General features: G+C 45.9%; 1 protein-coding gene and 1 non-coding gene across 2 annotated transcripts in view; one reads left to right on the top strand and one right to left on the bottom strand.

Annotated features, from left to right (window-relative positions):
• The first annotated feature begins 3,211 nt into the window (after window positions 1-3,211).
• Window positions 3,212-21,657, top strand: part of anos1b (anosmin 1b) — a 57,731-nt gene continuing 39,285 nt past the window's right edge. The window contains exons 1-2 of the mRNA XM_064330197.1: window positions 3,212-3,568; window positions 17,291-17,338. Coding sequence (XP_064186267.1) covers window positions 3,392-3,568; window positions 17,291-17,338 — 225 coding nt within the window. The 5' untranslated portion in view covers window positions 3,212-3,391. The remainder of the gene's footprint in view (window positions 3,569-17,290; window positions 17,339-21,657) is intronic.
• trnal-uaa (transfer RNA leucine (anticodon UAA)) lies at window positions 17,831-17,913 on the bottom strand. The gene has a single exon. It is a non-coding gene; the product is annotated as a tRNA-Leu (tRNA).

Raw genomic sequence — 21,657 nt, 5'->3', positions numbered from 1 at the left:
TCACTTTCTGGGGTTTTTAAATATATATATATTATTTCAGTTTCCGTGTATGTTTCTTTGGTTGTCCCAGACAGTTTTTGTGTGTGGTGGAGGATATTTGAGATATTTGAGATATTTTCAGTTGTTTCAGATGACCGGCTTGCTTTCCAGTGGCTGGTATTGGGCCATTCATGGCTTCCATGGTCTAAAAAAAAGGAAAATACACTTCAAGTGGACTCCAAAGCAGATTCTGCAACAGCATTATGCCTCCTGAGGTGGTGCGTATGTGTTTAACCTCATTATTTTATAAGAATAATAACACTGGATTTTGTTTTTGATTTTTTAAAAACTATTTCCGATGATGTTCCCATGAAGACTGGGCTGGGCTGGGCTCATGGAACAGAAGAAAGACCCTTTTCAATGGAGCTTTGGGTTACAGAATGCTGCATATAAAAGGTACATTGGTGCTGTTTTGATAGACGAAAAATGCCCGGCAGTTCACCCTAAAAGACTATTTTAAAAAAAAAAGAAAAAAAAGGCTTGCCCCAGCATTGTAAAAATACTCAGGTGTGCGAGACGAACATAGAACCTTTTTTCAAAAAAAAATTGTTTTTTTTAATACTGTCGCTGTTTTCTTATGCTCATTCCTTAAAAGAAGAAATCAAGTATTTATGAAACCACTGGTGTGACCTGCAAGCAACTCCTCTCTTCCTGCCCCATGTCCTGTTTCCTGAGAACAGCACCAGAGATGGCCAGGGTCAGCCGTATTTCAGCGGCAGGTTCTACAGGCCCAACAGATAGGCAGCCTCAACACGGAAAGCCGTGGAAATCTGCCGTTTGACGGCCATTGAAAAGCTTCCTGCTGTTTACAGCCCAAATGTTCCAATATATGACACAAAAAAATGTGAATTAATATCCATCCATCCATTCATTATCTATGCCCGCTTATCCTGGGCAGGGTCGCGGGGGGTGCTGGAGCCTATCCCAGCGTGCATTGGGCGAGAGGCACGAATACACCCTGGACAGGCCGCCAGTCTATCGCAGGGCACACACACCATTCACTCACACACTCGTACCTATGGGCAATTTAGAGTCTCCAATTAGCCTACCTGCATGTCTAAGGACTGTGGGAAGAAACCGGAGTACCCAGAGGAAACCCACGCGGACACGGGGAGAACATGCAAACTCCACACAGAAAGGCCCAAAGCCGAGATTCGAACCCACACTCTTCTTGCTGTGAGGCAACAGTGCTACCCACCATGCCGCCCGTGACAAATATATGACACAATAAAAAATAATAATAATAATATTAATAATATTATTAAATAATAATAATAAATTTAAAAAATATGATGTACTCATATTAATATAGTGGTAGTAACTCCTACTACCTGGAACCAGTGACTGTGAATCAGTGGCTGTTTCTGCAGCATCTGGTCATTCAGAACTTCAGTTAAGTCCTCAATAGGGCTTTTTTTTTATTGGTTAACCCTTTAAGGTGTGAGGTCACAAACATGTGATGGTAATGTTCTTAACGGGGCATTCCAATGCTGGTGTAACAATCACGACTGGCAATTGAAAGCAATGGAGTTCTAGAACACTGACTTGCAACGGAAAAAAAGGGTTAAAGGTGGCAGCTGCCACTCAAAATGGCTGCTCCTCATAATGCTGTTTATTCAACTTTTAGGGGTAAATATATAATTTTAGGAACTTTAATGTGATGTATAAATAGCAACAAGGGCTTTTAAAAAAAGTTTCCCATCGTTTAAAAATCTCGTTAAAATGGGTTTGTTATACTTTGGCGTATCCATCAAGTTTTGATTTGTTTGTATATTATTTTAAACGATCAACTGTTATCAAAAAGATGAAAGAGTACAGGATCTTATCCCAGAGAACAGTCTGACAGCATGAAATATTCCCTGTCAGTGATATTTATTGGCTCCCTAAGAATCGCAACTATCAATAAACTCTAGCGGTTTGTCACAAACTGTGCTGACAAACTCAATAAATACACGTTACATTGCCTTTCAACTTTTTGTCAAACCTCCTCATACTGATGATTTGTCCAGAAAATTTAAAGTGCAATAAAATCTTGCTTATTTACATAACTCTGATTTTTTTTTGGAGCAGCTTCAGAAGGCTTGCTTTGTTTTGGCCGCACATATGATTGCAATCTTAGCGATCTCTGCGTTGTACAGTGTACAGCTCCCTAATTCCCCCATAGATTTGTAGACCCAGGTCGCAATTATTATTATTGTGCTCCCTGGTTTATGTAACTCAATAACTTCATTCGTATCCCCCGGAGGTCCAGAAAGTGATTGCGTGTATTCTGTAAGAATCCGTCGAAACACACATATGTTTAGTGACCCAAATCAGGTTCAGACAATTATCCCGCCCCCCCTTTGGGGAAAGTCATTCCAAATGTGTTTTTCCTCGTCCAGTCGTCCTCTCTCCATACATTTCCCCTCCTGCTCGAAATAAGGCACAGAGGCATGTGTGCAATTACAGTCTGAATCCTAATGTGCGGAGCTTTGGGATTCCCGTCGTTCAGATGTAATTTCTCAGGGGACCAGTTGTACCTCAAAGTGGAACTCCACCGCTGTGTAAATACAATTATTAAGGATTTTTAAAGTGTCTCATGCCGTGCACTTTCCCCACAAAATACCCTAAAGGATCTATCATATCGTATAAGTATGATAAATTTGATATGCGTTTATGCGTTTAACATATGTCTGATTTAGATAAACGTTCATGCGTTTAACATACGTCTGATTTAGATAAATGTTTATGCGTTTAATGTGTCCCTGGTGTATGTATTACATTTACGAATAAATACCATCTAGATATTTAGTTTCTATGATAAGGCCTATCTTAAAAGGCTGTTTTCAGCAAAGTTTTTTTATTCAGCGACTGCCCATAAGTTTAAGCATTGATTAAATATATGTGGCCATATTGCTATCTCTAGCTAATATGTGCTCTTTAAATTGCATCTTGTTGAATCCCTGAACTACAATGCAGTCAATAATAAAATCTTAAACACTCCAAAAAGGCAATGTGCTAATGCACTGGAATATTAAATTTGGTTTTCTTGTTATATATATGTATGTGTGTGTGATATGCATACTATAAAGAAATAAATAATTTAAATCTTTGATCCAATGACATTCCACAATAGATGTCCACAAGGGTTCTTCTTCTTTTTTGGCAAGTGATGAAATGCCACACGTGCAGACACGGGGGGAGTGTCTGAAGCTAAAGTGCTCCTGTTCTCGAGGCGAACGCAGCCTCGCGGTGTTCAAACCCGAGTCCCAAAGTAAACTCAAGACGGATTCACGTGGACAAAAGCGGTCGAAACACAAAGGGGGCTGCTCGAGAAACAGGCTTTTAAGCCCCTTGTTTGTTGTAAAACAGAATGATTGGCTTCCAAATGACCCTGGTGTTTATATGGTGTTTATTCGCGTCTGCCGGAGCGCGGAGAGCGGGTACTGAAGACGGAGAGACTTCGGAGAAAATCCACAGCGCGAGATGCACCTCGCGCTGTCTTACGCTGCACATGACGCAGCTCACCTCCTCTTTCAAGCATCTCCAGGTAAAATTGCGGTTGATGTTTTGTTTAACGTGGAAGTGCAAAGAAAACAACTGTGATTTATTTAATTGCTTTGTCGATAGGCTAGTGCAGTGTTTTTGTACATTCTTTGAAAAGGGGGTTTTTACCCCAGTTACATTTTTAAAAAAAAAATAGATTTGAATGTACGACAGTTTGCACATCCAATCCTAAACATTCAGTTGTAGTTGTAGGTTACGGCGTTGTACGCTGTATTATCATGTTTCTTGTTCCTCGTGCAAAAAAAAAAAAAAAAAGTATGCAATCAAAACGCGAAATAATTTGGCCGAGACGGCACATGTTTTTGAAGTCCTCAACATGTGCGTTCAGTGTTGTGTGTGGGAAAGACGTTAAACGCGGTGCCCCCACCCCACTTAATTTTCTGTTTGAATGACTTTCGAGGCTGGAGCGCGGGTCTGCGATCTAAGCTCTGCTTCAGTCTGTGGAACAGATATGCGCCCACCTGGGCGTTTTGTAATGAGGGTGGCCCCCGCAGTTTCCCGGGAAATGAAGCACAGCACAGACGCCAGCTGCGCGCGAGGTGTCACAGCGCGTGGCAGTTAGCTCGCGACCAGAGTGGTGCGGTGTGAAAGCGTTTGGTCTGAACAGGCTATAAGGGGGGAGTATTGTACCCCTAAATAATCATGGAGCTATGCTTTAAAACGCAGCAGGCGTGTGATGTGAATCAACCCTCCTCCGGTTTTTATTGCTACTCTTTCCTTGGATGAGGATGCTCAGCTAATCTACCGTAAATGTTCTGATTGTCATTGTATATATAGTTGCAATCGTTGCCAACGCACTCTATTTAAATCTTCTGGGGAAGAAAAAAAATGTTTCCTGGGATTGTGTCTGCGTGTCGCTGGGATGATGCGCCCAATGTTTTTATATTCACACTTTCTAAACTCTGGGTTTCGGGAAGTCAGCTGTCGCGTGAGCCACGGTTTGCAGCCACTGCGTGTCGAGTCCCCCAGCGCGAGCCGAGGCAGCAACTTTCACCTTGATCTAATATTCTCCTCCGTTTCCTGCTTGAACCCGTGGCTGTGATTTACTCGCGTGAGCGAACGCCACCTGTCCGGCCACTGTGGTTCGATGAGGCTCGCGCACTCCGCGACAGCCTGAGCGGCGAAGTGCCATTTTGAGTCTGATTGACTGAAATCGTGTCACATTGAGAGCTCAGTTTTAGTTATGGAAATGAAAAGTCAGCATCCGCTGAACTAGATGGGGGCTGACAACGTCATTTTATTTTAGACTGCGCTTTTGGCTGCTTTATGGAATGTTTAATAATGTGGTGTAGTATAAAGAAGCAGTTTCTCTTTTCTCTGATGTCTTTTTGGCGTGCCATTGCCCTCCTTAAGTGCTACGTGCAAGGAAGAAAAAGATCACTGCTATCATGTGGTTCACGTTGAAACGCATCACCTGGAGTTAAGGCTTGTGTTTCTTACATTGATCTGGCGGATGTGTGCGCCCGCGGAACTGCATTATGAAAATGCTGGCGGTTGAACTCCTTGGGCAAAAAGTGATACGCTAAGCTGGCGTTACGTTTCCGCCTTCACAAAAGCGCGACGCAGCTGCGCTTTGGACGTGCGCCTTCCTGTGTTACCTTCAAAAAAAAAAAAAATCTGGGAGAAAGGCATCATGCAATTCATCCCAGAGGCATCAAAAGAAGGGGGGGGGGGGGGGGGTGTTGTCTGCGGTTCTGTGAACAGAGAAGTTTTTGAGACAGTCACAATGCAATCGTTTATGCCCTCAACCCCCCCTCCCCCCTATTAACATTTGGAGTTACAGATGTACACTGCACGTCCGTAACAATGGCTGTGACTGATCTGAATCAGACACTGATGTGCTGTAATTCTATGCAGCACGTGTGTGTGTATGTGGGTGTCGGTGTGTGTGTGTGTGTGTGTGTGGTTGGTGTCTGTGTGTGTGTGCGGTTGGTGTCTGCGTGTGTACTTGTGTGTGTGTGTTGGGGGTAGGGGGTTGGGCAGCACATGAAACAGGGGAAGTGAAGGGCCCTTTTCTGGACGATATCACCAAACTGATGGCTAGGGCCTGTCACTCAGGTATGAGAAAAAGAAAATTGTACCCCTCACCTGTCCAATATTTGTACCCCTGCCCTCTCCGAATAACCATCCCCCCACCCCCCACACAGCTATAGTGATCCAGCCTCCCCACACGCCCAGCTCCTTTCCAAAGGACACACAATAAGCTCTGGTGTGCTCTTCAAACCATCTGGAAGATTCCATACGGATGGGCCCTAACAATGCCAGGGTCGGCCTCAGACGATGGCGATTCAGTATGTCGCGTAAACGCTGACCGTGGGCCACCGTCCTTTGAGGTTGTGGGGGGAGGGTCGCGGGTGGGGGGTTTTTGTGTGGGGGGGGGGTGAGGTAGAGGGAGAACACTGCATCTGGATACGGCTGGAGTGGGGAGGGGAGGGGGCGAGGTTTCCCTAAGGACCTCCCTGCACCGCCCCCCCCCCACCCCCCAATCTACGTTCACCTGACCTCAGCACCTGGGGTCAGGACGAATAGGATATACCCTGAGTGTGACTGACATGTCTATCTAGCTGGGGGGGGGGGGTAGAAGGAGAGCGAGAGGAGAGAGAGGGAGGAGGAACAGAGGAGAATGGTAAAAAGAGACAGAGAGGTGGGTAAATAATGACAGAGAGGTAGAGAGATGGAGGGGGTAAAGAGATTGATAGATGGACAGATAGATAGATAGATAGATGGGAGTTAGTTAAATAATGAGAGAAAGGTGGAGACAAAAAGAGAGTGAGAGAGAGAGGTAGAGAAAAGGAAAGAGAAAGAGAAAGAGTGATGAAGTAATATTTCTTGTTCAGCTCGGGCAGGTCAGGGATTTTTATTTGCTTTGCCAAGAGTGCCAGAAAAACACATGAGCTCTTTGGAGGTAAAGCACTCGCCCCACGCTGATAATATGACACCGCCATGTCCGTTGCCGGGTCCGTCGCCGGGTGCGTTGCCGTGGCACCGTGTCCGTTACCGCCCGGTCTGTGTTGGGCTACTGACTGGGTTCCACAGCAGCGGTGGCGGCGGCTGCGGCGGCAGCATCATGTATTAACAAAAGAGTCATTAAGGAGCCATCGGCCCCCGCTGCCCCCGCTGCCCCCGCTGCCCCCGCTACCCCCGCTGCCCCCCCTGCCCCCGCTGCCCCCGCTGCCCCCGCACCTGTGAACCGGCCGCCCGTTTCCAGGGAGCCGGGAACACGAGTCAGCCGCGGTCCGTTTCTCTTTCATCTATTAAAGAAAAAGATTTTTTTTTTTTTGGTCCATTTTTTTTTTCTGTACTCACGGACAGATGGTGCAGCTTAACATTAAACCGCTCTTTGTCAGGAGGTCGGGGGGGGGGTGTGGGGGGTGTAGGGGGGGGTGGAGGAGGTAGTGGGTGGGGGTGGCGGGGCAGGGTGGGGGTGGTGGGTGGGTTTTGATAGATCTGTGATAAAAGCACGGAGCAATGGCTTGTGTTTATAGCTGCTTAATGCTGCTACTTAATGCAGCACATCTACCTCTTCAGATTCTTCTGGATTTGTTCTAACTCTCTCTCGCTGTCTCTCTCTTGCTGTCTCTTGCTCTGTTTCTTCTTCCTTCCCTCTCTATCTCTCTCTCCCTCTCTCTCTCACTTGCTCTCTCTCTCTCCCTCCTTCTTGCTCTATCTCTCATTCCCTCCCTCCCTCTCCCTGGCTCTTTCTCTCACTCTCTCCTCCTTTCTCTCTCTCTCTCTCTCTCTCTCTCTCTCTCTCTGTCTCGGGGAAACATAGTCATGCATAAAAGCGCAGGCTATTAAAAAGCAGTTTCCTCAGACGTCAGGGCAAACTCTGGAGTAATGGCAGTGATGAAACGCTTTCTTTTCTGGAAGACGGAATTCTTTTATTTATTTATTTCTTTTTTTTTTTTTTAATAAACCCAAGGATTTATAAAACCACAATTCAAGAAGACATTACCCTTCATCGCCAAATAATTTTGTTTTGGCGTTCCTGCGCTTTCAAATAGCAGGGGAGTCTTCTTCCCACTTGCTGTCAGGTGAAACGCTAATGGGAAGCCATTAGTCAGGTAAACGGCGCTAAACGCAAGTCCTCCATCTTCCTCCGCCTTCCCCTCGCTGAGAGGAGCCTCCATACGGCCCGTCCCCATTTTAGAGACGTATGTCAGACTAACAGGACCCTGGAGAGGATTATCGGTGGTTGAAGAGACGCACAACTCACACTGTGCTCAGTCCAGACCTGGGTCAAAGACGTATTTGTTTTGGATTCGAATACCTTTTCTGCGCTCTACTGATCTTGCCTGGTGCAATTGAGCCTGCCAATACGAGCAGAAGGCGGAGTTAGCACTTTTTCAGAGTATTTCATTGGTTCCAATACGTTAGACAAGATCAGTAAAGCGTAGAAAAGTATTTGAATCCAAAACAAATATGTATTTGACCCAGGTCTGCTCCTTTTAGAGCAGTGGTTCTTAACCTGGGTTCGGTCGAACCCTAGGGGTTCGGTGAGTCGGTCTCAGGGGTTCGGTGGAGCCTCCGCCGCAGAGGTCCACCCCTCAGTCTAGTCTGCATTATTACACTATTTTTTACTAAAGAAGGGTTCGGTGAATGAGCATATGAAACTGGTGGGGTTCGGTGCCTCCAACAAGGTTAAGAACCACTGTTTTAGAGACATATTTCAGACAAACAGGATCCTGGAGAGGATTATTGGTGGATGAAGAGATGCACAACTCACACTGTGCTCAGTCTAGTTTGAACATCTCTGAAGTCAACAATGTGTCGGGAATATATTAAACACAAAGTTTTGAATGACCCCCCCCCCCTCCCCCTTTCCCCCCACCTCTTCCAAGGACATACAGACGTAGTGAGTCATAGCCCTGGAGATGTTTTTTGGTTGCAGTTTTTTTGTTGACAAGTAGCTGACACAGAGAGAGAGAGAGAGCCAAAAACAGACAACAGCAAAAAAAAAAAAAAAAAGATCCAGTTGAGAGAACTTTGTTGAAATGGCTGTTTACGGGATGGGGCGAACTTAAAAAACCGTAGCCACCGCTGCTAGGCCTCTAACTGCAGCATCTTCGCCTCATAATGACGCTCTCTCTGACGGGAACAGAGAAGAAAACCTCCGCGTGGCTTTCCCGGGAAAGGACGGGGTCAAATAAAAAAAAGAAAAAAGGTTTTCTCACGCGAGAAGGCGCGCCCAGAGAAGCGAAATGTTACTTTTTTTTTAAAAGTGGTAACTGCGGTGGTGGTGGCATACCGTAGCGGCTACGGAAGCGGGCTTGTAACTGTAAGATTGTAGCGTTCGTTCCCGGATGGGGCATGGGGCCGCTTCCCTTACTGCTCTCGCGCAACACAGGTGACCTAAAACACTTCAGCACCCGTCTCTCGCCGTACAGCTGGGCCGACCGTGAGCTGTGCGAGTCGCTCTCGATAAGATCGTCTGCTAACAGCCTGAAGTACCGCCGTAAAGAGTGATAGAGGCAACGGGGCCGGGAGCGTGTGGATTATCAGCGTTTACCGCGAACAGGCTGACGTTCAGACGCGCGGGGAGTCGAACGGGAGACAACGGCAACTTGTGTTGGGGCGGCAGTGTAGCACGGTGGGTAAGGAACTGGGCTCGTGAGTGAAAGGTCGCAGGTTCGATTCCTGGGTAGGACACTGCCGTTGTACCCTTGAGCAAGGTACTTAACCTGAATTGCTTCAATGAATGCAGTGTAAATGCTGTGTAAAAAGTTGTGTAAGTCGCTCTGGATAAGAGCGTCTGCTACATGCCTGTAATGTACTGTAACTGGCCACTAGAATCAGGTGCCAACATCCCGTGGGCTATATTACACATGAGTTAATCAATCAGCCAAACCAAGGGATGACAAACCATCGCCGTCGCACAAAACAACACACTGTTAGAAATAACCAGAGGTGGACATTCCAGGGGTCAGAAAGTAAAAGTCCTGCCATGTATTTCATCCACCCCTGAGCTGATTTAGCTCTACCTCCTGGCTGAAGAATGGTGCTCATTAGCAAATCCAGGTGACTGGAACAAAATCCTGGGATGAACTTTTACTTACTGAACCTGGATTGTCCACCTCTGAAAATAACGGATTATTATAAGTAGAGGTTGAACAGGAACATAAAGCACGTGGGCCCTGATTTTCTGAGACCTTTAGCACATGCAAAACGCTTTTAGCACAAGCGAAAACCAATAACATGGCCAGCGATTTTCGTCATTGGTGTTTGTTGTGCACCAGTCACTGGCTGTGTTGTTAGTTTTGCGTATATAAAAAAGGTGTAACGTGTGACTGTGTGTTTGGAGGCGGAAGAGTTCCGTGAGAAGACCATAGACTGTAGAATAACTGGGACAAAGTCGCTGTGACGTCACCCATCAGACCTGGGTCAAATTACGTATTTGTTTTCGATTCAAATACTTTTCTACGCTTTACCGATCTTGTCTGGTGTATTGGAACCAATGAAATACTCTGAAAAAGTGCAGACACCCCGCCTTCTGGTCATATTGGCAGGCTCAGTTACATCAGGCAAGATCAATAGAGCACAGAAAAGTATTTGAATCCACAACAAATACGTATTTGGCCCAGGACTGTCTCCCATTGGGGCGGCATAGCTCAGGCGGTAAGAGCGAATGTCTGGCAGTCGGAGGGTTGCCGGTTCGATCGCCCGCCCCGGGCGTGTCAAAGTGTCCCTGAGCAAGACACCTAACCCCTAACTGCTCTGGTGAATGAGAGGCATCAATTGTAAAGCGCTTTGGATAAAAGCGTTATATAAATGCAGTCCATTTACCATTGGCTCTTCATGAAGACCAATCGCGTCGCTTTAAGCCGCGGAGCTACGCGGGGCGGGGGAAGGCCGACCAAGCCAGACGGCGGTTTTCATCGCTCTGTAATCGAGCTGGGGCGGCTTGGCTCCCTTCCAAAAAGAGTCCTTCAGGTGGATAGAGTGACGGCGATCGCCGTGGAAACAAAGCTCTCTCTCTCTCTCTCCGGTTTCCCGGATACATTCCTCACGGACACCTGTTCGTCTGTTCTCTCACCTTGGCTCGGCGCTGGTAAATAATTAGCAACTCTGGACGCTGTTTGTCAGTTTTATCTGCGGGTAAACGGGGCACCCGATGGCTGTGGAAGTCTCGCGCAGTCTCGTACTTTTGCAGATTGAGCGTTTTGTTTGCTTTTTCCGGACAGCAGGGTGTAAACGTATGGCAGCAAAATGCTGAACTGTTTGTACAGTTTATTTTTTAAAAAGAAGAATAAAACAATAAAAAATATATAAATGTATTTAAACGTATAATATAAAACAACATTCTTTTTATGTGTTCAAGGTGGTTTGTTAAAAAAGGGTTCTGTTGCACATTTTTAAAACAGGAGGTTTTAGCATTTAGCTCATTGCTACCTGGCAAGTATGCAAATACACCGAATAACCACTCAAAGGGCAAAATGTTTGTTTTTTGGCAGAAAAGTCTTGAGAAAATCAGCTTAGGTTAGAAAGAAGGTAGATCAAAAGCCACTTAAGGAAGGTTTGCTGGGTCAATTTAGTTTGGCCCTGACTTCACATTCCTGTTTTTTTTTTTTTTTTTTTTAGTATATTTGCACCTGACCTTTAAGGAATGTGAAGAATCTATATCGGCTTTATCAGACCACACACCGGAGCTCCCTATGCAGACACACAAAAGGAAGTTGTGTGAGGCATAATCAGCGTGTAGGATTTGGTACAGCGGTATAAAAGAAAGACTTTCTGTTACTCAAGTCTAGAAATCATAACCGACTTGTTTCGAATATTTACAAATTAGACCGTTTGTAATTTCAACCTCCGCATCGAATGGCCTGTATTACGTACTTGACTTTTTTTTTACGGAGTCCACTGTGTCCTCCTTTGTAACCATATGCCACCATGGTTGAAAATGTTCTTGATGAGTTCTTCAAAGATGATGCGTCAAATCAAAGAAATCCAATAAAAGTTTTCCACCACGCAACAGCGAGAATGTACAGTGGTGTAATTGACTCTGCGTGTTTATGGAATAAATCTAGCAAATCCGAGGCGCTCTACCGATGTTATCTTTTATTTCCAACACATGTCAGCAATGTGATTTTGATCTGTCCCTCTGTTTCAACTTTTCCCGGAGTACGCGGGTTAACTAGAGAAAGCTCTGCGTCAATTAAAATAAATCCGTCCCCTGAAAGAAACGCAAAAAGCACGAGCTTTCCTGTATAGATCCCCAGCATTACCGCAATTAGAAATGATTACCTTGTCTTATCTCTATCTGTAAATTATACGGGGGCCGTCTGAGGAGGTTGTAACCGGTCGTTCCTGGATTCCGTGCCTTGGCAGTTGATGTGTAATTAGGCAATTAAACATGGCCGCCGGGACGGCGCGGACGCATGCATTTCTCATTTACCTTCCCCCGGCCTCTTTCTGTGCATCTAAACGGACCTTTCCTGTCTGCACACAGACACATGCACACCAACACACAGAGATGCACACACACGCCAGACACACCACAGCACACATGCACCACACACATAGCCAACACACACGCACACTACAACACTGCACACACATCATACGCCACAGCACACACAACACACAAGACAAGCACACACACACAAAAGCACCACACAAATGCACACACACACCCAGCACACTATACACCACACACGCATATCCACACACACGCACACATAAGTATACAAACGCATGCTGACACACATGCATACGCACACAAGCACACACAAACACACCAACGCACAAGCACACGCCACACACACATAGCCACACACACACGCACACATCAATATGCAAACACATGCAGACACACGCATCAATACGTAAACACATGCAGACACACACACACGTCAGTACACAAACACATGCAGACACACACACACACACATCAGTAAACAACTCATGCAGACACACACACATACACACACACATCAGTACACAAACACATGCAGACACACACACACACATCAGTACACAAAAAACACTTGCAGACACACACACACACACATCAAACACATGCAGACACACACACACACACATCAGTACACAAACACTTGCAGACACACATACACACACACACACATCAGTACACAAAAAACACTTGCAGACACAAACACACACATCAAACACATGCAGACACACACACACACACACACACACACACACACACACACATCAGTACACAAACACTTGCAGACACACATACACGCACACACACACATCAGTACACAAACACATGCAGAGACACACACACACACACACACACCAGTACACATACACACACACACACACGCACTTCAGTACACACAGACACACACACACACCCACACACACATGTCTATACCAGAGGGGTAGAGACCTGCTGACAGTAGACAGGGGATTCTTGTAACGCGGTTGACTCTGGAAACCAGGCGAAGACCACTACAGTCGCCTCCCGCCGTTTGCTGATGAAGATAATGGCGGAGTTATGAAAAAGAAGTCGAGCGCCCTGCCGGCGGGACCCCGGGGTCTTCACGCGACCGCAGGGACTGCGCTCCCACCCCCGCGCGGTAAACCCAACAATTTCAACAATTTCACGCGCCGTTCGCCCTGTCAGACGCCATAAGGCCGGCTCAGATGTGGCAGAGAAAGAGGGTCCCTCTCGCTCATTCTCTCTCCCTCTCACTCATCCTCTCTCCCTCTCTTCCTCTCTCTCTCCCTCTCTCTGGTCCTCTCTCTCTCCCTCTCACTTATTCTCTCTCTCTCTCTTTCTCTGGTCCTCTCTCTCTCTCCCTCTTACTCATCCTTTCTCTCTCTCTGTCTCTGGTCCTCTCTCTCTCTCCCTCTCACTCATCCTCTCTCTCTCTCTCTCTCTCTCTCTCTCTCCCTCTCCCTCATCCTCTCCCTCTCTGTCCTTTTCCCTCTCTGTCTTCCTCTTTCTCTCTCTCTCTCTCTCGTAAGAAAAAACAAAAAGGCTTGGCCTAAAACAACTGCATGTGTAAGGCAGACAGGACGCACATACACACACACACACACACACACACACACACACATACGACACAAGCCACAACACCAAACAACAGCAGAACTAACGCCAGCCACACACACACACATACACACACACACACACACACACACACACACGAGTGTGACGAGCTGACAGAGCCAATCAGACGGGCCGGGAGGAGATGTAAACGCCAGCTGAGAATCTCGCTCCCGCCTGTTTTCCATGGAAGACCAACACCCCAACACCCCCCCCCACCACCCCCCCCCCCACCCCCCCCACCCCACCCGCTCTCCCAGCCCCTCCTTGAGCCATCATGTTCGTCTTCTCCTCCATCCCCCAGATCGTATCTGTTTGAAGAGCTCCTTCGGGACTTCCTGTGTATATAGTTGAAATATCCAAAGAGAAGTTCCCATGGATGTTTTTTTTCCCCCCAGAGCATGTTTTCTGGGAAGCTTGCCAAAAAAAAAACCAAAAAAAAAAAAACCTGGCACTCCAAAAAAACAGAAAACAAACTGGCATTGTTTTGGTTCTTTGATGTTCAGCGTGTAAAATGGTTGCCACCACCTTCCCTTGGCTGAAGGCTGGATTTGAGTCTCTGGGGATGTGAGTGTGAGTTGGCTGGGGGGTCCTGTGGAGGGGGGGGTGGGTTGAGTTCTGAGGGATGGGGGAATCTGTGGGGGTCTGTAAGGGAGGGTTGTGGGGTCCTACTGTTCACATTTGTGCATATTCAAGATTTCAGACGTCTTTTTAGCCAGGCTAAAACCCTTATAAAGACTTATTCACTTGTCCTTCGATTTGACTTACAAGTAAATGCAAATGTTGCACCTTTTCTTCGCAAAGCGTGATTGGCTGACGTGATTGCTGACGTTGCCAAAACCGTGTTTGTGCAGAAAAATAATGCAGATAATGCATTTAATTGTCCGTCAGTTTCAAGGACAGATGATAATGGAATCCAGGGCCCTGTTTTAAAACTTGCCTTTAACCACATCTGACCCTTTTTTTTTTTTTACCTTTGAACTGCTTCTTTTCATGGTGCTTGTTTTCATGTTTTTTTTTTTTTTTTTAGCGTGCTTTTATTACATTTCTTTGGTTTGCCAAAATTTCATTTTGTACCTGTTTGACTGAGTCATTCTGTTTCCTGTCCCGTTTTCACTTTGTGTGCTTTGAAAACCACGCAGCAAAAAGTGCTGTGTAAATAAAGCGACGCATAAATAGAAATATGAATAAATCGGTTCTGAGGTCAGTAGACCCTCCTGCTCTCCCAGGTTCCTTTATTGGGGAAGCATGTGCTTTAAATCCATCCTGTCAGACAACTCTCATTACATTACATTACATTACATTACATTTATTCAGCAGATGCTTTTATCCAAAGCGACGTACAAAAGTGCACATCAAGGTCATTGGAACAAGTACAAAACACGAGTTTGTTAAGGTACAGCCTCCCAGCTGTAGTGCTGTAGAAACAGAGAGGTGCAGAGTGCTTATGTTCTTATGAAAAAGCATGTCAGCTTCTCTCTTCAGCTGTACATTTACCTTAACATTTATCTAAACCAACAACAGCAACCACAACAATAACAACAACAACAATAGTAATAATGATAATAATAATAACTTTATTTGAGGAAGTACCGCTTATGAAAAGGTAGCATAATGAAAAAAACATTTAATTGTAATATTTCAATATTTCAATTCTGGTTAATTATTATGAAATTTCATAAGGGGATAGCAGTGGATGGTTTTTGTTCTTTTTGAATATGGCATATATTTTAATTTTGATTGTCTACACCTCTGGCCCGTCTGTAATGACTCCAGCCGCGATGGCTTGGCGTGACAGAGCTGATGTAATCTGCAGGGACGGTGTTCGCCTCTAACATTCCACAGGAGATCAGTTATGGCTCCCGGTGACCCTGGCCTTTTAACACAATGGAAATTCTTCTTCTTCTTTTTTTGGACAACCCTGTGATAATTACACCTTCGAAAAAAAAGGAGAAAAGAGACAAAGTAAGAGGCAGGCAGTCGAAGCTGGTGGCGGTGTGAGAGATGGGTTTGCTTTGGATAAATACTGCCTTCGCCCCAAAGGGTGTGTTTTGGGGGCTATCTCTTTAGAACGGATTACGGATTTCACTGTTCACGGTTGTGATTTTTGTAATTGCTTGTTTTTAGTTTTGTTTTTAAATTTTTTTTTTTTTTTTAGGGAATTGCGTGCATACTGCTTGGTCTGCGCCTCTTAAAATAACACAGTTTTAGACGTAATGTTCCGGTCTTCGCCTCATTTTGTCCTCGCTGTGCGCTAGCATTATGTCAGATCGTGAGTCACATTGTTATTGCACTTTAGTCAAAAAAAAAATAATTCTGTGGATTGTCTACAGTTGCTCACTGATATTCTTTCATAAGATCATCTGTTTTTGGTGGGCAGCGTGAATAGTTATGGAAAATTCTCTGGGACTCTCTGCTAAAGAGTTTAAATCGTTTTTTTACTGGGATATAAAAACAAAGCTATTTCAAATATGTACGTGACCCAGGTCTGGTCAAAGTCCTGTCTCACCTCGAAAATACTGCTCTAATTTGAAATTGCACGGTCTGTACTGTTGTATTGGGCGTTATTAGTCATTGTTGTTAAAGGAACTGCGGTCTATATATATGGAAGGGAGAAAAGAACCTACATTGTAACTATTTTTTATGTCAAACTTCATTTAATGGAAAAGCAAAAAAAAAGTTACAGTGGTTTAAGTGGTTGTAGTAGGTGTTATTAGTCATTGTTATTGATGGAACAGTGGTCTAAGTGGTAAAAGTAGGTGTCATTACTCAGTGTTATTGATGGAACGGTGGTTTGAGTGGTAGTAATATGTGTCATTAGTCAGTGTTATTACAGGAACGGTGGTTTGAGTGGCTTGGGTGCTGACGCACGTCTGGGGAGAGCCCAGGACTACAGCGACTGTGACTAATATCTCTCTGATCTACTTCTACGCAACGGGATGATGCGATCAGGGTCTGCAGTCTGGGGGCGGGTAAGAAAATTAAATATAACACTACTAAGTCTGGTTTGTCCAAATACGAAACAAGAAGTAAGCCTCTTTATGGTTTTGTTTTAACGGGTTTGGTGGATTCAAGCTCTTGTTTGCACAACGGCTTGTTTTGCTAAAGGTCAGATTTTTGTTTCAGGGCCCAGAGTTTAAGTAAATAAGGCCCTGTTTACGGTTGTGTTTTTATGCGACATACTGTTGTTCTGAGTCTCTGACAAATCCAATATGATGACTCCAACTTTTGATGACTGCGGTCTGAAATGCTGGAAATTGGATACGGACCAGATTTGTCCAAATCCGATTTGAATCGCATCTGGATTCTGCCGATATTGGATCCGACTACAAACACAGTTTTGCATGTTCTCCTCTCACCAACATTGTTCTGGTAATTAGCATCCCATAATATGCTTTGGGGGGGAGGAGAGGCAGGGAGGACACACAATACACCCTGTTTTACAGCTGGGTCTGATTGACCAACTGAGTGCTACAACTAGCAGAAATGCGACTTTGGACAAAACACACAGAATTGGACATACAGTACAACATGTTATAAATCAAGTTAAAGTAGCTGACCACCAGACATATGGGATATATTCAGGATTAGGATTTGTCAGCTGTGTGGGATGTGTGTAAACTGGGCCTAACATGTCACACATCATGTTTACACTGTTCACTCCTTCTTTTTTGTTTCTTACAGAGCGACGGGGTCTTGGGCTGGTGCGAGAGCCACAGAAGATGCTCCCAGGTGAGTTACCTCCATGTCTACTGGTCTCCGCGCCAGAGAATAGTAAACTGCTGTGGGACCACTGTGATGTCAAGTTTTGCATAGTGAAGCTCCACCAATCGGGAAGCGCTTTGGCAACAACCAACAGAACGGTGGATGTTGCCGGTTTGGGCCAGCACGACCTTACTCTTTCGAAATGTGCCACGGGGATCTTTAACCCATTTAAGGTGAAAGATCACAAGTGCGCGATTGGAATGTTCTTAACTGAGCATTCTAATGCTGATGATGTAACGATCACTGCTGGTAACCTAAAGCGACGGAGTTCTAGAACACTGACTTAGAACGCTGTAGAAGCATTATAAAAAAAAGACATTGAGCAGCCTTTCTAAGTTTTTAATGTAGCACATGTGTGATCTTTTAATCTTTTGACACTGTGAGGTGTAGCTTCATACATTACAGCATTTAGCAGACGCTCTTATCCAGAGTGACTTACACAACTTTTTACAAAGAGATTACCAGGAGTGGGGTTCGAACCCACGCGGACATGCGTCCATTGGATCTTAAGTCCAACGCCTTAACCACTCGGCCATCCTGGTACACAAGCTCCAGCCAATCAGAGGCATTGGACCTCAGCAAAAGACGGCAATTAAAAACGAGAAGGGCACAGGGTGTTATAGCTGCTGGCTAACACACGGTCGTCCCACACCGGCTTGATTCAGTTTGTTGTTACTCAGGCAAAATCCAAAATCCAATCTCTACTCCTGTCGCTGGAAGAGGCCAGAGGCCGGTGCTTTCACATGAACCGCATGCCGTGTCCGCACACCGAGCATCGCAGCCCGGTCGACTGGCTGCTGTAGGAGACGCTGCAGGGGACACAGACAGAGGAAGCAGAGGTTACTGGGAGAGATGATTTCTCGCAAGCCCCAAGGTTTTTGCCTGGGAGAGACGATCTCATTATCCCCGTGTACTGTACGCGGGGCCTGCAGCGGATTTATACTGCATTCTGGGAAGGGTCCTATCTATCAGTCCGCTGATTAAATCGAGCTCCTGAGATGTTTTCACTTTTATATCAGGCAACCTCTACCGACAGCGACTCCCCTCGTGGTGTGGTGGTGGTGGTGGTGGTGGTGGTGGGGGGGGTGTGTCTGCCCCTGTTTGGTCTGTTTCTCAAATCGAACCTTGTTTCCCTTCGAGACGGAGAGAGCGTGGGTGTTAGGTCGTATATATTTCGCTTTATGACACTTTAACGCTGCCTGGGAAAGCAAGCAGGTGGGCTGTTCGGTAATTGGTCGCCTCTGTGGGTCGTTAAAAAAAAAAAGAAAGAAAGGAAGAAAGGACGGGAAAGGAAGAGTGTCGGAAATGCTGAACGAACGCCAGCGCCGCGCCGTTAGCGAACGTAGCGGCTTTTATAAAACAGAAGAAGAAGAATCATTTAAAAGCCTTGTGCTTCTCCCCCTGTTATTATTCATCCTGATAACCCTCCCACCCCCCCACAAACACACAAACACACGCACACACACACCACCTCCACTTGGGAGGCTGCACACGGTCTGTTTAAATGTGTGTTTGGGGGGGGGGCGGGGGCGGAAATGTCCGGAGAAACGGACAGAGGGAGAAACACGTCTGCTCCCTTGCCTGGGATTTTTCCGCCAAACCCTGTGATGGAGCTGGATTTCCACTAGCCGCCATTTGCCTGGGTTTTTCAGGGCTAAGCCAACCAAAAGGCTCCACAAATGTGTCAATGGAATCAAGTGGGTGGGGGCACACTTACCCATCCCCCCCCCTCCCCCCCAAACACACATTTAAACTGACCATTTGCAGTCGTCTAAGTGGAGGTGGTGTGTGTGTGTGTGTAGGGGGGTGTGTGTGGGGGGGGTTATCAGAATGAATTGATACACACCCCCTAATTGCTGGCTAATATGTCAGTAAATGTGGTTAGCTTCTTAATGGTAATTGCCTAAAGTCCAGACGTTGTTAGCCTGCCTCCCACCCCGTACCCGCCCCCCCCCCCCCCACCCCTCCCCTCTCCCTGCGGGACAGGGGTTAAAAGTGTCCCAAAAAGTTAGTGTGCTCCCTTCCACCGGTCATAATTCTCACACCAGGCCCCTAATTGCTTTCAGCTGGGGGCAGCCGGTCCGCGCTCCGTGCAGTAATAGGTAAAGTAAATGTTGTGCTTCTTGTAAAAATAACGAGTGCGGACCCCATTTTTCACATCCTCCCACGTTGAAAACTGCTTTCTCTTCACAGGGCCCCCCCCCCAAATGCCCATTCACCCCTGCCCCCCTCCACCACCACCACCCCCCACAAAAAAAACCTGCTGTTTCTTCACTTAAGGAACATGGAGAGTAAATGATTAAAAAAAAAAAAAAAAAGAAAATTCCAATTTGATTTTGTGAGGAGTTTCCATGTTTTCCATGTTTCCTTAATAATGTGGTGTTATTACTGAAGCCCTGTTCTCCATAGGGAGGGAGAGCCGCTGGGGGCATGAGGAGGCGCTCTCCTCTGTCCTCTGAGGAGGCGGGGGGCGAGGGGGGGCAGTTCACAGGGGACAGGACCTCCTCTGGGGGGTATGAAGGTTGACCTCTGGGCATTACGGGGGTCCCGGCTGTCAGGGGGGAGGGTGACCCACGGGGGCAGGGAGTCGGGGACGGGAGGCCGAAAACTGAAAGTGGATGTCCAATGTTCCCAAAAAATTCTGGGGCGGGGTCGTTACGCCTCCCGCACCCCGGAGGAACACATGGAGCGTCGCCGTGGCAGCCCTGGAACCCGGATTAACCTCCCGAGAACCTTTGCCCCGAGAGGTTGCAGTTTTTTTTGGGGGGGGGGTGGGGAGTATTTGACCCCACACTGGCCCATTCTACCCCCACTGGCCCATTGCCCCTGGTGAGGACAGTCAGCATGGTGACCAGTGACTAAACCCCCCCACCAAACAGGTGAACTCCAGGACCTGCCAGCTGACCTGCAGGCTGGTCATCACACTGGGGGGGGGGCACTCTCTGTGTGGTCATTTTGCTAAACCCCCTTTACTTCAGCTGGGCCACCACAGCCCCCGCCCCCCCTCCTCCAGCCCTCCCGAGCACTGCTAGGACTTCTGCTAGGAACGGCATTGTGAGAGCTATTGGGGAAAGGGATTGTGGGAACTCTTCTGAATGGCATTATGGGAAATATTGAGAGTTAATCAGTTCATCAATAATAATAAAATGAATTAACACTATTCTAGAAGTTCCTTAATGCCTATTATTACCATAATGGCAAATTAGGATGTTGATAATTTGCTTGCAGGGGATCAGTCTTGAGTCTGATTTTGCATTAGGACGCTGAAACAATGACAAATATGAAGAATAACAGACTATTTGAGATATTTTTGTTTCCACATGGAATAGAGCAACATACCCCAAACAGAACATATTTTTATTTTATGTTTGTGAGTCATTTTAAAGTGGAAAGTTTGGAGCGTTCCTACTCATTTGCTGTTTTATGAGAATTCTCTAATGATGTGTCTGTCCAAGCTTATTCACTGTGGTCTCATAGAAAGGACAATAAATGTTTTTTTTTTGTCCCAAGCCCAGAAACAAAGTTTAATTTAACATTCCCTCGCAATTCTTATCGCTGACACAGCCAATTAAAAAAACCCAAAATCTATTTTTAAATGTATTTTAAATTTTGTTTGCATTTTCAGTCCGACAAGGTATTTAAATATTTCAATTATATTACATTACATTACAGGCATTTGGCAGACGCTTTTATCCAGAGCGACGTACAACAAAGTGTATAACCATAACCAGGAACAAGTATGACGAAAACCCTAGAGAGAAGTACCGGTCCAAGTGCAGGGAACAACCGCATAGTTCAACTATATATATGTGTGTATGTGTGTGTATGTGTGTGTGTGCGTGTGTGTGTGTGCGTGTGTATATCTCTAGGTGCAGTGATAGTTCACATATGGTCTCCACATTGCAGCATTTTAAAATAAATCATGATTAGTTACCTTTTGCGTATTGTGAGCATGGCTCACTTGTGTTTAACAGCTTGTAAAGCTGTTTATGACGCAGGATTCAGCAGGATTCATTTGAACCATATGACAAAGTGCAAGCTTTGGGAGCCAGGCCATGCAGTCTTTAACGGAACAAGGCCCAAGCCCCGAGCCTCTTTGGAGAATACTGGTCCGGTTCCATTCCCCGTTCGCCTGAGTTATCGCTCCCCCTTTACGGTCCCTGGGAAGGAATTATAGGAGTTACAGGACGTTTGGATTATGTTTTTATTTTTTTTATTTTTATCAGTACCTGAGTTTGCCATTTGAAACTTTTTCGCCTATTTGTCACTGTTCAGAAATGTAGTGT

Source organism: Anguilla rostrata, chromosome 4, assembly GCF_018555375.3.
Source record: "Anguilla rostrata isolate EN2019 chromosome 4, ASM1855537v3, whole genome shotgun sequence".
NCBI classification, from domain to species: Eukaryota; Metazoa; Chordata; class Actinopteri; order Anguilliformes; family Anguillidae; genus Anguilla; species Anguilla rostrata.
This window is presented reverse-complemented; position numbering and strand designations above follow the sequence as displayed.